General features: G+C 38.9%; 1 protein-coding gene across 2 annotated transcripts in view; it reads left to right on the top strand.

Annotated features, from left to right (window-relative positions):
- Positions 1-18,915, top strand: part of DLG2 (discs large MAGUK scaffold protein 2) — a 783,758-nt gene that overhangs the window by 43,525 nt on the left and 721,318 nt on the right. Inside the window, exon 2 of one of the 2 annotated variants that reach the window (XM_024763574.1) lies at positions 11,762-11,815. The exons of the other annotated variant lie outside the window; for it this stretch is intronic. Within the exon in view, the coding sequence (XP_024619342.1) occupies positions 11,762-11,815 (54 nt within the window). The remainder of the gene's footprint in view (positions 1-11,761; positions 11,816-18,915) is intronic. 2 annotated transcript variants of the gene reach the window in all.

Genomic DNA, 18,915 nt, shown 5'->3' with positions numbered 1-18,915 from the left:
GAATGTAGCCTTAGAAATAATTTAGGGAGTTAAGTGACCTGATCAAGGTCTGCAATGGTTCAGCCGTCCCTAGATGGCTTATCTTCTGACTCTAAGTATAGGGCTGGGAGGTGCTCTTCCTATAACATAAAAGCATAACATGCAAATGATGTTTGTCAAGTTAAAATGGGCAAGGAGGGGGGTCATGAGATGTAAGGTTAGAAACATTATATTCATAAGGAAGTCATCATCTCCTTTCCACTTGGTTGGGGAAATCCTTTATAAAACGAATGAAGGTTCCGAAGTATCTGAGTTTATAATTCCAGTGGACAAAGTGGTCTGAGAGAACAGAGGGGAGTCAGCCTGGGAGCCATCATTTCACTCTCCAACTTGTGACAGAGTCCCCATGTACCAGAGAACAACCTCCTCTCTGCCTTCCTTCTCTTCATTTCATTCTTCTCTCTCACTGCTACCCTCTTTCCTCTAGCCCACAGCAACAGATACTATCCCTTCATCTTTCCTCTGATAGGCACAATTGTAGCATTATCCTAGGCCCAGGAGGAGGTAAACTGGCGAACAGAACCCTTGCTTGCAGAATAACAAAAGGTAAGAAAGCCACTGGAAAACTGAGAAACCCAAAGTAACATAGATATTGCCACTCTGGGGAGCTAAGGCAGCTGCAGGGCTAGGAACTGGGTGGCATTTTTGGACCTAGAGATTTGTAGGCTCTTGGCTGTGAAACAAAGAGTTCATTGCCTAGTCAATGACAGTATACAAACACATCTGCAAAATATATCCTTTGGCACCAGCAAATGCTGGCAGTATTTAGCCAACCTCTATTCTTCTGGTCCACATTCACTTCTCCTTTTTATCTATTCTCTCCCCCATGTTTTTCCTCATTGAAAATGATTTCAAATAAGACATTAATTTTGAAGAAAAAGTGGATAGAAGGGAGATTAATAGACGTATAGATGTTTTCAGCATTTAAAATAAGGGAAATTGATCTAAAATGTTGTCTACTCTGTTTTTTCCACAACCCAGCCCAAGTGCCATCGTTTAAAAGCAGGTATTGAAACACCTTCCAGGCCTAACATGAACATAAGAACATTATCTCTTACTAATGATGAAATAGTAAACCAAACTCACACCTCCTTTTCATCTCTCTCCCTTACATTTCCTCTCATACACACCCCAGAAAAACATTCTGGATATGAAATATTTTAAGACTTTCTCCATGGCTGTTACGTTTTAAACTTTGAGCATATTATCTAGTATCGAATTATGATTGGTAGGGGAAAAAAATCAAGCAGACCTTAGATGTTAAGAAACTTTTCCTGGAGTTAAGGCTTATCGAACATGGAGAAAGGCAAGAATGGAAGAAAGAGCTTGGTGATAATTCTCTGTTTCACTTCAAATCTTTTTGTCTCTTTAATATGGAAGAGAATATTTTGCCACTAATTGCATGGTCTTATGGCCAGAAAAGTAACTTATTCACAAGAAAACCAGAATACAGGCTCTAAACATGATCATACAAAATACAGATTATAAAAATGATCATAAGTGGATTTTTGAGGTGCCTTGTCTAGGAAAGCAGAACCTCATCCTTTATCCAGTTCATTAGAAGCCACTTTATATTATTGATCTTTTCCCAACTCGACTTTTGTCTTTTTTTCTGCATGCCTGTCTTAATGTCATGTCTTCTGACTTTCTGTATCTGCATGATAAAAGCAGAGATCATCACCGTCCAGAAAGAAGACTTGTATAGCATCCCTGCCTTCTTTCCAGTATTTCCCAGCAGGTCCAAATTTATGATGAGTGAAATCAGATCCTTGATGAGACATAGACTCTTAGAGGTCATCCGTCTCACTCTTTATTTCTCAAATATAAAAATAAATTGGGAGGCTCAGTGAATTGCCTTTTCACTGTGAGTTACTGAACGTGATGTGTCAAATAAATGTCCAGTTTGGGGTGGATCTTTTGGGATATATCTTCACGCTCATCTGAGAAGTTTAAGAAATTCTGAGGATGTCGTTTTACTTTTTTGACAATCTTTGAGTCCTTAGCTTTTTCACCAGATCCCAGGCTTCCTCTCACCTCTCCAACTTCTGAAATGTACAGCGGGGTAGTAAATTAGAGCAAGGAACATCTCCTCGCTCCACACAGGGTGGTGATACCACAGAAATATGGATTTGGAGTCAAAAAGAGTGAGCCTTGGCTCCTCTAACTTTTAGTCTAGTGACCTTGGGCAAGTTTTGTTACAGGTTCATGCCTCACTCTCCTTATCTGTATAATGAGCATAATTAGAGCATGCAACTCATAGGCTTGTAATGAGAAGTAGAAAAGAATGCGTGTAAAGGAACAGCATATGGTAGACACTGAAGAATCTTTCTGTTTATAACTTTCCCTAACTTACATGCCATGGTTCCGAGTAGCATGGTCTGTAGTGCATGGTAGCTCCAGATGCTATCAATAGCACCAGGCAGTGTGATACAACAGCTTGTCACCAGAGGGCAGCGTGCAATTACCCCTTTCTACCCATTTCGTCTAATCTGTTGCCTCACAGGTTTCTCATGAATCTTCTCTCTTGTTGCTGTGGTTCTAGTTCCAAAGGTTTAAAAACCCATTAACAAACATCTTTGGAGTATACTGTGTGCCAAGCACGGTTAGGAGTGTTGGTGGAAGTGGCTGGTGAAGAAATGAAGTAGGATGAGGGCCCTGCCCTCACAATGACTACGGTTTCATCAAGGAGATGCAAATGTCACACATGAACCACTTAGCCATCAACATACGTGTAAGAACAGAAAGAAACGTTCATTAAGAATGGCAGAACTTGGTGCTTTCATGTAATTTCTTTTCCTTTATATTTATAATTTAATGTGAACTGAATTAGTACAAATAATGCATGTTTTAAAATTTGAGAGGGGCAGGATGGACAGATTGAGGCCTGCAGTGAGGATTGAGGAAGCTTTCATGGAGAGTCTGGGGCTTTAGATTGTCCTTGCTGGATGGAGGGAGCTTGGTTAGGAAGATAAGAGAGGGGACCATGATTGGTTCAGGATGTGCGAGAAGGAAGAAATGTAAACAGTGACCTTATAGTAGGCATAAGCAAGGCGTATGCTTGGGTAGTGAGAGTCCTGGCCTGACGGAAGTAAAGGAGATGAGAGAAGGAAACTAAACAGCAATCACTGATTGATCACCCACTGTGTGCAAGGCCCTGATCCAGGTACCACAGAAGAAACAGGCCCCACCTCAGCCTGATGAACCGGCTTTGAGCAAGATTTGACAGCTTGCTCAGAATTCTGGTGCCCTAAATCTGGAAAATACAACGGGACTGCTAAGATTATAGCTCTTCAGTGGCTTTGCAAAATGGAGCAGATGGTATCCACATGGCTCTTTCCAGGAATAGCACCACGTGGAGTGAAACAGTGAATTAAGTAGGTATGGTTGTTGTGGCATGGGGCACATTGACTAAACCACATCTGAGATTTGAGCTAATGACTCCATTCTTCGTGCAAACTTCAGAGAGCATTTGCACAAATGAAGCAGTTAGATCTATAAATGCTCAGTGTGAATCAGTGGGATTTGTGGCATCATGGACTAATAATGGGAAAAAGCAAGGGGCTCACAGTCAGAAGACCTAGGTTTGGATCTCAGCTTTGCTTTTCTCTAGATGTCTGACATTGGGAAATACACTGGATCACTCTGGGGTTCTGTTTACTTACCTATAGACAAGGGAAAGTTCCACCAGTCCCTCTGGGGTTCTGTGAAGAGCAGATAAGAAAGCAGAGGTGAAGAGCTTAGCATATTTCCTGACACACAGCGGGTATTGGTCAATGAATGTTAGTTCCTTTTCCTCTGCCTGTGGGAATGAAATGATCTAATGTGTGTGGACACACTTCATAAATTATGAAGCATGATATAGGTGGCCAATCTAATATAATTATCTATTTGAGTTTGAGTGATGATCTACAGACCTAGTTTTGGTGAGTCTTTTATTTTAGCCTTTTACACTAACTGCAAAGAGGTATGTGGAGAGGGTGTAGGATGGAGGTCTGAAGAGTCTTCATAACAGCTCAAGCAATTTATATCTGTTTCTCCAAGTGGGATTGATTCTAGAGAAATATAGTAAGAAAAACTCTGTTTAGTTCTGGGTCTTTACTTTCTGTGCCTCATTCTCCAGGCTGCCCCATCTTTTCTGTACTAGGGATAAAGAGGTGCCCAACTCAGCCTAACTGCGGCCCTTAGGATTATCATGCATATTTTGCAAAATATTACGGTACCTTGTATTTTAAGGGAGGATCAAACAGACATGTTATCACTTTAATCCAAAGGGAAGAAATGCTAATGGTGTCTTTTCAAAGATCAGTGAAAGAACTTGTGTTGACTAAAACAGACTTCTGGATACGTATCAAATTTTAATAGGGAACAGAAGCAAATATTTTGTATTTAAGCGTTACCCACTTTGGAACTAGGCTGATAGGTTTGACTCTTGACCTTGCCGTTACCAGCTGGTTGACCTGGAACAAATTGCTTAACATCTCTGTGCCTCAGTTTTCTGTAGAGCGAGGATATTATTTTTTATTATTATTAAGAGAGTTCAGGCAAGCAGAGGTGAATCGAGTTCAAGCCAAACATAAATCTGACATTCTTTCTTCCCATTTTCTGAGCCAGTCTGGTGGTAAGCTAGGCAGGTAATGATCCCTGCTTTTTATTAAGTGCTAGGGAGAGGAACCAGGGTATTAGCTTCCTCCAAAGCTGCTCCCTTGAGATATCCTGCCATGACCATTGACCTGCGGTCATGCCTTGGCTAGCCAAGCCTTGGGCGCTCACGTTGTTCACTTGCCCACTCACCTGGTATTGCCTCAGTGTCCTCACCTGTGTCGCTGCAGGGTAAGGGCAAACCTGGTGACAGGCCAGAACCACTTGGCGCTGCTATTGGTGATGACTCAGATCAAACTGCACCCGCCTGGCCGGTCTTGCTGAGAGGGAATATGAAAAGAGAGAGGAAATCCAGGAAAGCAAGAAATAACCACGGTAATAAATAATATAACCTTACATCTATAGAACACACCTCTCTTTCTCACTTCACATGCATTATTTCCCTAGCTAACTTCTTGGGAAATAGGTTAACTGGAAAATAACATTGTCCCATTTTTTAAGCGGGGTTTTGAAAGAGATTAAGGGACCTAGAAACCCTCTGAGAATTGCAAATTGAATCTGAGTCAGTACGGTGAGAAATTTCTCTTCAGACTGGCAAAGAGAAACCAGCAACTTGCGGGGCAGAAAATAACTGCATTTTTCGGCCTTAACTGGAAAAACTCAGGAGAGGGAATCAGGAGATGTTGGTGGTTACCAGCATGGGTTCTGGGGCTGGAAAGGCCTGGGTTTGACACCTGGTTGTGTTACCTCTTAGATTTGTGACCTTAGGCAAGTGATTTAGCCACTTTGAGCCTCCCCTTCTTTCTTTCTTCTTTTTTTAAATGAGAGTGATAATGTTTTCCTTAGAACATCTTGGGGGGTAAATGCATTGACGTATCTGAAGCATTTATCACAACCCTGGAACATAATATTCATTCAGTAAATGCTTAATATTTTATTATTGTTATTCTTGTTGCTATTATCCTGTCTTCTGTTTTGATACTAAATAATTGTGAGCTCTGGGGCATGCCTCTTCCTTTCTCTGTCTCCATTTCATACTTGTAAAATGAAAGGTAGAATTAAATGATTCTTAAGGCCTCAGCTTCAAGTTTTATGATTCTCGAGTAGATTTGTTCTTCCTGTTTTGTTTCCTCGTCTCTCATATAACCATCAGTATGTCTTTAATCAGTAATTTACCAAAGAGTTTCTTTGGAGCTTACTCAAAGAAATCCTGATTGAGTCAGCCTGCGGGTGCCTGTGCTTCGCCTTCTCCTAAGTCATGGCAACTTCAGGCTTGTTCATACAATGCACTAGGGCCAGAGGGAGGAGGGGCGGGTTTTGGAACCATCCTGGATCAAGGTGGCTGTCTAATTTGGCTTTCAGCTGGCCTCTGAGTTGTTGGTGAACAGTCAAAATTAGAATCTAAAGAGTTCTGGTAGAGTGTGATTCCATTCTGAAAGGCAGTAGGGCGTGATTGTCAAGAGCATGGACTCGGGGTTGAGAGGAGGATAAATTAGGAGTTTGGATTAACAGATACACACTACTATATATAAAATAGATAAACAACAAGGACCTACTTGTATAGCACAGGGAACTATATTCATTATCTTGTAATAACCTATAATGGAAAAGAATCTGAAAAAAATACATAAAAATGAATACATATATGTATGTGTAACTAAATCACTTTGCTGTATATCTAAAACTAACACAACATTGTAAATGAACTATACTTCAATTTAAAATATGGTAAAAAAAAAAAAATAACATAAAAGTATATAGCTTAAAAAAAAAAAAGAGCATGGACTCTGAGCCAGACTGTCAGATTGTTTGGGTCTGAAGACAATCTATTTATCAGATGTCTGACTTTGGGAAAGTTACCTAACCTCTATTTTCTCACCTGTAAATTGAGAATAACAGTGTCTCATTGGGTTATGTGAGGATTAAATAAGTTAATTGATACAAATAAGTGCCGTATAAGTATTTGCCTTTATTATTATCCATCCCAGGGTTAACATATCAGGAGCTCTGGGTATGGTGGGTCATGGTACCGTGAGATTCCAGGTGGCCATGATGCTCAGCCAGTGATGATGATCAACCAGGCAACTACAGATCCTTCAAGTAGGTAAATCCTGGTATCTCCTTCAAGTAAGAGTAGGACCTTACCTGCGGACAACTAGGGGTGTGTGGCTCCACCCAACAGATTGTGGGAAAGAAGGAGAAGGAAGAAAGGGTTTCAGTCCAGAAGAGAACTACAGGCAGTAAATTGAGGCAGAAGTCCCCCCAACCACATCACAGTTTTTAATTTCCAGAATGGGCCAACATGATGGAGGATTAGGGAGAAAACCTAACAAAAATAACGTTGTCCTGAGTTCAGTCTTCAGCATACCAAATCAGTACTTAATGGGAGATATCTCATTTCAGACCTGATTGGGTATGTGGGTAGTAACCCCCATGTTCTACTCCCCTGGTTAGGATCGGGACGTGGTCTGATTGGGGCTCACCCTGATGACAGCCCTCTGTGGGAATCGTGAAGCTAAAAGACTGTTAATATGGTATCTTGTAGCATCCAATCTAAACCAGCTAATATTTATCTTGAGGTTCTGGGATCTCCACCTCTCTCAGTGAAATCATATGCACACACAAATGGACTCATTTTAAAACTGTCAGTGAGTTCCATTCTGTTTTAAGTTGTCATGCCACACTGTAGATAGAGCCTGTGTTACTTCTTGCATATTCAGGAGCCTTGTCCTTTAAGAAGATAAGCCAAAGATTCTAGGCCCCCAGACAGCTCACAAGTTATTCTTGCCATATTTACCTCCTGTTAATTTGGCCTACTGTCAACTACCTGCCTTCTACTTGCATGTTCCAGGTCAGTTGAAATCCCTGCACAATTCCTAGCCGCATCAACGTTACTATTCAGTTCGTGCTGTATCTGGGTCCCTTGGCTGTGTGGGTTTCTCTTCTTCTCTACTTCGCTTCTTAAAAGTTTAGGTATAGGCCTGGATTCGGTCTTTTGACCCTCCCACTGGTTAGCCTGTACTTGTCGGACCTAAGCCTCGCAGAGTATGTTCTTTGACTGACTGGCTGCTCTACCACCCCTGCCAATACCTTGCTTGAAGAGTCTTCCTCTGGCTTGGTGACCACCCGCCCATTTATGTCAGAGGTATTTCACAGATCTGGCACTTAACAAATATCACATCAGTTGGAATTAATGAACTTCTTTGAAAATTTGCATTCACTATATAAGATTCTTTATTAGTTACATTCTCTTAGTGGCAAGCAAGAGAAGTTTAGTTTCTCTTTTACTATCATAAGCAAAGTTATTGATGTAATATTTGGGTATCCCATGGAACCCAAGGACAGGAAGGTGGCAGGAATTTATGAATAACTTGATCTAATAATTTAAATTGTATCAGTATTTTCTCTGCTGGCATCTGGCTTCTCTATGATTATCTTTATTCTTCCCTCTTGCTATAAACTAGTTTTTTTCCCACATGGAAGAGAACGTAATATAAGAGGCAAACCATTTACATCTTATAGCTGGGTCGTGCAAGAGAGATGAATTTTCTTAAGCCTTTATATTTACATGAAGACAAGCCTTTAAGCTTCTGGTTTAAAGGAGAGTTTTTTTTTGGCGGGGGGGTTTGTATTTGATACTGAAATCTCTTTCCAGTTAATGGAAATAAGCATATTGAAGGGGGATGCTGGAATCTGCTAAGTCATCCATTTGATTTAGGGGTTCAGTTAAAGAGAATATCCAATATGGAGAGAGAAGGTGTGTATGGCGAGGCAGTGTGAAGTGTGGAGATGAAGCTTAGAGGGAATTATCAAAGTAACTGGGGAACTGGTTTTCAGACTCAGAAACCAAACTTGATCAAACTAGGCATGGACTCACATGATCTCAAAAGAGAGAAAAGAAACAGGAGTCAGGCTGAGCCAAGAGAAAATCTGACATTAACAGCTGGAGAGAAAAGCACATTCATGGGCCATACCTAGAACTCTACTGCACTCTGTGCTACTACAACTCGGGGCTTTCATTCTCTGCTGTTATGTGCCATTGAGTACCTAAAAGATTCCAGGAAGCTTCTGGGAAAATGGTCTGGGGAGGGCTGTGGGGGTCCTGGAGCAGAGCAATGGGGAATCTTCAGAAAGTCTGATGTCGTGGGATATTGTGTTATTCAGAATAGCCCACCCTGGCATCTCCTTGGCACTCACATCAGGGAGTTGCCAGTGTCAGATGTATGTGATGTATGTTTGTTCACACAATCCACACACGTTTGTTCATGCATTTTTAGTGACTTTTGTAGATGTAGGAATTAACTGTGCTTCTGGATCTTTTTAACACCAAGAAGGAGCAATGAACTTTCCACATTACATAGATTGTATTTCAATGCATAAATGCATAAATGCTTTTACTTCCTGCATTTATGAAATAATTAATTATTATTTCAAAAAACTGGATAATTAAGTGTTGGTGCCTGGTTAAAGAAAGAAGGTGATAGTAGATATTGGAAAAGTCGTCACAGTTTTGTTGGTAACATAAGATATTTTGAGGTTATCTCAGAAATGCTCTCCAAAGCTTTCAGTGAGATATTACTTTCCTTTGTACTATACTTTACAGCTACATTTAGTCAGTAATCCTACGTATTTCCTGAGCTCCTTCTGTGTACCCAGATGCTGTGAAAAAATCTAGGAAAGTATACAATCCTTGTCAATGAGAGAGTCTCATTGGAAAGACCAAATTTACATACATGAAATGGAAAATAGCAATAGAAACATACAAAAGTATAAATATCATTGTATAGGAACTGAGCCTATGCATAATATTTATTTCCAGACTACATTAATGCAATTTATAGAAGGAAAACAAGAGTAAGATGAGTTGAAAGTCCCAAATCAAATCAATGCATACTTATTGATCAAAGTGTAGTAGATAATAAGGGGAAATACAAGTATTGCATATGATACTCAGAAAGTTTGAAGTCTAGTCAAGGAGACAAGACACAGATCTTTTGGGAGTCCTGGGAACCAATTAGAAAGCGCAGAAGAAACATCATCAAAACTAAAAAACAAACAACAACAACAAAAAAAATTAAGGAATTACCAGTTTGCTTTCAACATCTAATATGCAAGATCCTGCCGCATCTCTTACCTTCAGGGTGGTCTTTGCTTTGCCTGGGTCTTACTTGCTGCTCTTGCTAGAGATCTCAAATCACTGCAGGACTCTTGTGATGGAGACTCCTAGATAATGGAATCATAGAACAACTCAGTGTGGAAAACGTGGATCAGAAAGGCTGGTGTGAAATCTCAGCTGTCATTTTCTCTGAGCCTCAGTTTTCTCATCTATAACATAGGGATAGTGACAGTAATGCCTCATCAGTATGGTTTTGTGGAGATTAAATTAGGAGATATATATATATATATATATATATTCTTATATATGGACAAGTAATATGTGTTTAATAAATGGTAATTTTCATGATCTAATCAGTTCTTTTTAGTGCAACTGGGCCACTAACATAGCATTGAGATCTCTGGGGCATAAACAATTCACAAACCATCCAATGGTACTTTATCCTTGTGATAGTCCATCTTTAGGGGCATTAACTAATGATAGCATTTAACATTGATTCTGAAATTTATGTTTACAAAGCACATTCAAATATATCACCTCATTTATTCTTCAGACAGCCTTTTTAGAAGGTGATTATTTCTATTTCCATTCTACAGAGAAGGAAAATGAGGCAAAGAGAGTTAGTGGGCTTGCCCCCAGATCAAATTACCAAGAAGTTGCTGAGCCCCCAAATCATATAATCAGGAAGTTGGTAAACCAAACTTGAGCCCAGGTCTTCTGGCTCCAAACCTCATGTTCTTCTCCCTATACTACAGGCCTCTTAACAAACACTGTTTTTTGGTGAGGTCCAGTGGAAACTGTCTTTCTCCAGAGCCCCTATTTATCCACAAGGTACTTGATATGAGGAGTTAACAAATAAACCATGACTATTTAGTTGACCCACTATGCAGATATGTAGAACAGGGTCGTGTTTTCACTGACCAGTGATTTTAGTTAAAACCTGGAATTTTGTTCTGTAAAATCTGCTGGATTGCCATTGGTTTTGCCATTAGATTAGGATTCCATAGGCACAGATTGACATTAAAAAGCTGTTAACTCTGTTAACTCCAGAGGGCATAGCTAATGAAATGTCCCAAAGTTGGGTACTTGCGCAAACTACCGTGTCGTATAGGACAGCTCTCGATTAATCATGATGAGACTACTTCCTCTATCTAAATGAAATCTGCAGTTTGGGAAGGAGATTAAAGATCCTTCCGGGCATGAAGGAAAAGTTGCTGTGAATATTCTAGAAACAGAAAATAAAGATAGATCTACTTAATATTCATGAAGTCAGATTGGTTGATGCAAATAGATTGCAATCTCTTATTTGCTAATGACTTGGCTTGTAACACTCCTGTATCAGTTTTACACAGATTCCTATTCAATTTTAAAAGGAATGGCTGTATTTTGGACAATTTTTTTAAAGAAACTTTAGCATATATAATATGATTTTCTGTCACCTTTGACTAATTTTTAATTTTCTGAGGATATCTAAAGTATATCATCAAAGGTGCATAAATGACAAAGAAAAGGTATAACACAGCATGAAAAATAAGTTAAATATATGTAAGATGTCAATAAGTGAACCCTTCTATTTTGTTTTGTATACAACATACTCTCAAAAGCCAGTTTAAAGAAAAGAGTTGCATTGTTTTAGGTTTAATTTTGCTTCCATGAGAGAGAAATCAAAATTCTTTGGCACAGCCGTTTCATAAAGAAATTTTTAACTCCTCGCCAAAGTTATTAGAAGTCCTTGCCTCTTACACTGCACAAATCCTCGCTTCCTCACCTTTGAGATCTGTTGCTTACTTCATTTCATTATGTGGTCAATGTAGCAAACATATATTTGAAGGGAGGAGGGTGAAGGGGACTCTGAGCCACTTCATTTATCCCCCCCGCAACACCTGACGTAGTGCCTATACCGGTTCTCAAGAAATACTGTTGAGCTCTTGGTTAAATAAGTTAACAGATCCTATCTCAGAACAGACAACTTGTTATTTAAAACTTTTTTCTATTTCTCTTTTTTAGGCCAGCCCTGCTCCTATAATTGTCAACACAGATACTTTGGACACGATTCCTTATGTAAGTAACATTTTTATTAAGACTATCTTTAAAAACCGATAGAACTCAATCAGCTGAATTTAAAATTTTGTACATATTCCGTTTTACCCAATCCAGATAATCGCATGAAATGATGTGTAGCATGAGTTCTGTGAGTTTTCTTTTGATATTTGCTAACTCACAGCTTAGGCATGCTGACATTTTCCTCTTTGATTCATTGTTTTGTAAAGCACAAGGGCCTATCATGAGAAAAGTAAACCGCAGCCAGCTGTGATCAAATAATGTTAGTTTCTTAAGTGGTTCCCTGAAAAGAGATTGAACAAACTTTTCTGGGTTTCTTAATAAAGGAATACTCAAATCAATTTATATGATAGAGTCTAGAACATAATAAGTGATCATCAAATATTTGATGGATTTTGCTAGGCTTCTAACAAGAACTGGAACAAAATTTTGGGAGGGTGAATTCTATCTATATGTAATAAGATGTATGGTTTTATAGAAGCATGGGGCATGAGATAAAAAGCACAGGCAGATCAGTAAAGCCCCAAATTCTGTATCTGAAATATAACCACTATGATGGCCAAAATTCTTGACGACAGTCTGGCTGGGCAGGGGTGATTGGAAAGTGGTGCTGGGCCACAGTGGTATGAGTGGTTGACTTTATGGAGGTCCATAAAGTCATAAAGCTTTGTGAGTCGCCCTAGCTGATGGATAGAGGAGAGTGATTTAGGAAGATGGGACACAGATGCATGCAGACAGAAGGTTTGAAGCAAAGAGAAGGGCTGCAGGCATAATGCACAAGAACAAACAGATCCCTGGTCTTTGATTAAATGAGTACAAAGTGCTTGGTAAGTACTGGCTATTCTCAGTCTTAGACCCCAACCTCAAATGCCTATAAGGACCAAGCAAGTCACAGAAATAGATGGAGCAGGAGGCATGGGGAGAGAGGGGAATAGAGAGCATGTGATCTTCCAAAGTGAGAGCAGCTGCCACTTGGCTCCAGTGGGTGGGGACCAAAGGGAAATGGGATCAAGAGTTGCCTGATCATTCAGTTTCTCAAGAGAAATCAGAAATTTGAATTTTTATACAATTTTACAGGCAACTAATTCTCAAAAGTTCAAACACTCTGTGCCAAAGTGTGTTTGGTCTAAAGGCTGCCCTTTGGGAGATACCTGCCTCAGAGGAACTGGAGGCCCTGAGCAGGTTCTGCAAGCCGGGACTCGGCCACAGGGGAGCAGAATGCCAGAACTGGAGTGCAAGTTGGGACTTGGTTACAGGGACAAGTGATTAAAACTGGGACGCAGGGTCAGGACAGGAATAACAGCGAGCTTGACTTTAATGCTGAATCACCTGAACTACTGAACTAGGGCTTCTTAAATCTTTCTGAACAAGAGTCATTTGGGGTCAGACTGGAAATGGGGTTAAGCTTACCGGTAGGAATCAAGTGGCCCCAGCTGTGGAAAGTAAACGACTCTGTTGGAAGGAAGCAAAGCAAATATTATAAAGACACACAGTATTCCCTATTCTCTCTCTCACTCTTCCTACCCTTCTTTGTTTTTCAAACGTTTATATTAGGATTATTGTATGCCTGACGCTGCTTTAAGCACTTATCAAATATTAACTTATTTAATCCTCGTAACAACCCTATGAGATAGGTACTATTAATTTCTCCATTTTACAGATGAGGAAACTGAGTCATAAAGAAATTAAGTAACTTTCTTAAAATTGCACAGTAAGAGGCAGAGCCAAGAATGAATCTAGGTATCCTGGCTGTAGAGTTTGAGATCTTACTTAACTCTGATCTTTCTGCTGCTTGTGTTTCCTCCTTCCCTCCCTCCTTTTCTGCCTCTCAGCTTGAGAACAAAGTTTTGTTACTTACTCCTCAGCAATGTGTAGCTTTGGGTAGATGACAGGTTGTCACAGAAGCTCAAATACCCTTGAGGCAGGGATCCATATATATATTAAGGGATTCTATGTCTTTAATATAGTGAATCTCTTTGCTATACCCATTGGCATCATCTAAAGCAGATGAGCAGCGCTTTGAAGTAGACATGGAGCAGAGAGACTTGACCGTGTTAAGTAGGACTGCTTTCTTGTGATAGACCTATATTTATTCAAAGCCTTCTACTAGGGTTTTCATGACTAACTTCCAGATGCCCTCATGTACAAATAATTTATGAATAAGAATCTAAGGATTTTGTATCGACATGCTCAATTGGTAGCCCAACTGATTAGCTAGTAAAATCAGCCATGTATAACAAATTAATCAAATTGCTCTCATTCTCCTAAATATCAATTTTGTATCTGATTTTGAGTTCTTCAAAGGGATTTTTAAAATTATCTTCAACTTTGTTGTACTTAATGCAAACCCTCTTTGAGCTTCCTTAAGGGTAGGATCTTTAGAGACGTTTGCTAAGTATGATGAAACTGTCCCAGTTCTCATGGCAGTGTGTTGTTGAGCTATTCATTTACTCCTTCTGGACGTAAATTGATATATAAGATAGGAATTATAATATCTACCTCAGAGGTGATAGTGAGGATCTCATAAGGTTATGTGTATGAAATCATGCGTCATTAACTTCCAGTTAATGGGGGTTTATTTATTTATTATTTTATTCAATAAATACATATGCAGTAACATGTGCTAGACCCTGAGAGAATATTAAATATTAATATCTTCCCCCATATATGAGAAACGTAACTATATTGTGTATTGAAAAATGGCAGATTTAGCACACAAGCATTAATGTAGATGAATGTGCTTTGTGTCTGGACATAGGCCTAACCCTCCCTTTTGTTCCTGACTCACTGGGTGACCTTGAAGAAATCACTGTTCCTTTTGCAGTCTATTTTCTCATTCCTTGGTGTTCTATACTTTGTTTTCCTCTTTTCTGTCACATGTTCTAGTTCACATAATTTCAGTTCTATTTAATGAAAAAACAAATTCAGAGTTCCCCAGAGCATTTCAGTCATGTTGCATAAGAACATTTCCTTCCTTAAAATATTACCTAAATGACAAATGTTAACTTATGAATTAAAGTCCTCCCCAAAAATAATTTCATTACAAGTGAATGTATTAATTTTGCCAAATAGCAAATTTGGTTTTAGAAATATATGGTCCTCTGTGAAGCCATCTGTTCCTGGACTTCTGTTTGTTGGAAGATTATTGTTTTGGGTCATCATGTTTTCATTGTCATTTGTTTCTAGGTATTTTTTTATTTCCTCTTTGATTTCGTTAGTGATCTCTTGGCTATTTAGTAGAGTATTGTTTAGCCTCCATGTGTTTGTATTTTTTACAGATTTTTTCCTGTAATTGATATCTAGTCTCATAGCATTGTGGTCAGAAAAGATACGTGATACAATCTCAATTTTCTTACATTTACCAAGGCTTGATTTGTGACCTAAGACATGATCTATGTTCCCTGAGCACTTGAGAAGAAAGTGTTTTCTGTTGTTTTGGATGGTATGTCCTATAAATATCAATCAAGTCCATCTTGATTAATGTAACATTTAAAGCTTGTGTTTTCTTATTTATTTTCATTTTGGTTGATGTGTCCATTGATGAAAGCGGGGTGTTAACGTCCCCTACTATGACTGTGTTACTCCTATGTTGGGTGCATAAATATTTACACTCCCATTCACCATTGCAAGAAAAAGAATAAAATACCTAGGCATAAACCTACCTAAGGAGACAAAAGACCTGTATGCAGAAAACTATAAGATACTGATGAAAGTAATTAAAGATGATACAAACAGATGGAGAGATATACCATGTTCTTGGATTGGTAGAATCAACATTGTGAAAATCTACAGATTCAATGCAATCCCTATCAAACTACCAATGGCAATGTTCTAGTTCACAGAACTAGAACAAAAAATTTCAGAATGTGTATGGAAACACAAAAGACCCCGAATGGCCAAAGCAATCTTGAGAAAGAAAAATGGAGCTGGAGGAATCAAACTCCCAGACTTCAGACTATACTACAAACCTATAGTAATCAAGGCAGTATGGTACTGGAACAAAAACTGAAATATAGATCAATGGAAGAGTATAGAAAGCCCAGACGTAAACCCACACACATATGGTCACCTTATTTTCAATAAAGGAGGCAAGAATATACAAGCCCAAGACACAAGTTGAGTTACTGCCTCTGCGCATATCCCATCTACTAACACCCCAGTGGCCAAAGTAAGTCATATTGCCAAATTCAAGGTGGAGGATGGAGTGAATATTTTCTAAACAAGAAACTAATTTACCCCACCAAAGCCTTAAATAAAAGGGCTAAGAATCTGTATATGTCCCATTGTAAGAAAAAATAGGTACAAAAGAAGGAATCTTACACTTTAAAAATATTGGTAGAAATAAACAAAATGCCAAGGGGAACTGATTCAACTGGTATGGAGAGTGATTGTCTACATTATCAAGGATGTCTAAGGGAAAATATTGAAAATAAAAGGAACATCTAGCTAGTATTAGCAGTATAATGATTTTGCTTTCCTGTGAGACATTTTGTTGTCTGCCACTTTATTTCCAGAGGTAGAAATAACAGTGGAGACAAGGAACTTTGTTCCAGAAATTCCAGGATTGTGTCTTGGAAAACCTCCCAAGAAAGTGAGAGAGAGAGAAAAGAGAGGAGAGTAGATGAGAGAAAAGGAGAAGGAAGAGTTAGGTTACAAAAATGTTAAGAGTCCTTAGTAGTATCACCCATTGTATTTGCCTGCCAAGATCATTTATGTAAAAGCAAATTGAAAGCCACCATAATATTCTTACAATATTATCAGTGAGATTTTTATGGAGAGCTTTAAATGTGAAAGGTCACTGGATGAAAATAGAACTGTGATTCTGGGGCGGAGGACAAGAGAGTGATTTAAAGGGGATAAAACGACCCTAGGAAAGGCTGACAGTGTGAGTGAAAGATTGGTGAGAAGAGTTGGGGATGACAGAAAATAAAAGATAATGTGGATTCAGGGACACAGAGAAACAATCACATTAGCAGTGAGTTTCATTTGGGAGCCAAAGAATGAGCTTGAGACCAAGAGGTGTTGTTAAACAAGATTTAAAATGCATTTCTGATTGATCCCAGCGGCAAGAAGCTGAGAATAAGAACTCTCTGAGGAGGAAGTTGCCGTATTGCAGAAATGGGATGACCAAGCGCTTGGTCATAGAGCTGGAGAGTTAGGCATTAATTTCTTTGAGTCACTTTGTACAAAAACAGACCCTTGTGATTTAGGCTACTATTCACTTTTAATTGGATGGTTTTCCAGAATTATCCATGAAGGGAGAGAAAGCAGAATTGTTTGTTTCTTTGAACCATTCTGGCAGTGATTAATAATGGAGATAGTTTTGAAGAATTTGCTGATTTTAGTACATTTATTTTTCAGCAAACAAGTTTGTTTCTTTTGGTGGTGTTTCCCGTGAACACTGTTAAAACTATGTTGTTGATATTTTTATCTGTTGGATTTGTAGTATTATCCAGAAATGAAATATACTTACGTGCCAGAAAATAGCTTAATATTGGCTTAACTATGCCCATGAGGCAATAGGAATTTAGCAATAGAGGCAGTGCTATCAATATTTGTTCCACAGTCAAACCTAGCCAACCTAAATCCATTTCTCAACTGCCACGATCAGCAGATCCCTTTCCATTTGTTACTTTGCTCTAAAAGGCAAAAAGTGGAACATCTTTCAGTATTTCTCAAACATTAATGTACATAAGAATCACCTGGAGATCGTAAATGAAGATTCTGATTTAGGACGTGTAGGAAGGCTCCTGACAGTACGCATTTCTAATAAGTTTCCAGGTGAAGCTGCTGCTAACTTGTGCATCACACGTTGTGTAACAAGAGTCTAATGAGAGAGACTAGGCTTTGAATTCAGGAGCAACTGGGTTCTAAGCCCACCTCTGCCGGTTAGTACTCGCCTGAGTTAAGTCATGCAAGTCAGGTTAAGTCAAATTATCCATCTAAGCCTCTGTTTTATTATTTGTAAAACGAGAGTAATAATATTTGCCTTTCAGGGGTTGTTATAAATATTCTTCCCAGTATGTAGAAGATGCTTAATAAATGTTCATCATAAGATTGGGGGGTGCCTTTGATAAAACAGAGCATGCCTTTGACTTAATCATCTTGAACTGTTGAGACAAGAATGCGGAAGTCATAGCTAATTCAGTGGTAGGGCCAATAGCAGTTATGTAGGTTCGTGGGCTGCCCTACATCTAGATCTTTACTTCTTAAAATGTGGCCCATTGACTAGCAGCATCATTATTACCTGGAAGCTTGTGAGCATAGAATCTAAGTTCTCACTCAAGGCCTACTAAATCAGAATCTGTGCTCTTAAGAAGAACCCCAGTGATTAGCATGCATATTAAATTTTGAGAAGCTTGGTCAATATGGCAGAAGCTTCTTTTTTCGGTTTGGATCCTGCTGTCTTTGTCCTTTCACCACACCTTTTGGTCTGCCCCTGGGGCAGCTGTCCTTTTCACTCGTTCACCTTAAATATATGCATACCTGTGGGAAAAAGGATCAGTTCAGTTCAGCAAATAGACGCATGTAGTGGCCAACTAGTATGTTGTATAAGCTTTTAGACTTGTGCTCTCCAAGGCAGTAGCTTCAAGCCTCATGTGGTTATTTAAATTTAATTAAAATAATTATTCTAGGTATTTTATATATATTACCTAATTAATGATAAAATTACCCTCCCAACTTTTTGTGAGTTGGTTTCATTTCCTTCTTAGAATTAAGTATTTTCAAATCTTCTAAATAGTCATCCCTCTCCTAGGAAATTGTTGGGTATGTTCATGTGGAAGACATGGTCCCTGTCCTCATGGCCCTTAAGTGTTTGTCAAATTTAAAGCCTCTTATACATGACACACACGGAAGCAAATGCAAGCAATTACTAAAAGCCTTCTTAAAAGTTCACTGATTCTCCCATCATTTTCTTTCCGTGAAATTATAAAACTCCTATTTAGACTGGAATAATTCTTTTAATTATTCCAGTATAGAAGACCTGATCTACTTATTCATTCACAAACCTACCTCAATCTTTTTTCCCTGTGGTTCCCTTATAGAGGGCACTTTGCTGCCTACTCTACTCATCACTCTTCATCTGCTGGGAAGCCTGT

The sequence above is a fragment of the Neophocaena asiaeorientalis genome, unplaced genomic scaffold, assembly GCF_003031525.2.
Source record: "Neophocaena asiaeorientalis asiaeorientalis breed wild unplaced genomic scaffold, Neophocaena_asiaeorientalis_V1.1 scaffold23, whole genome shotgun sequence".
Lineage (NCBI taxonomy): Eukaryota > Metazoa > Chordata > Mammalia > Artiodactyla > Phocoenidae > Neophocaena > Neophocaena asiaeorientalis.
This window is presented reverse-complemented; position numbering and strand designations above follow the sequence as displayed.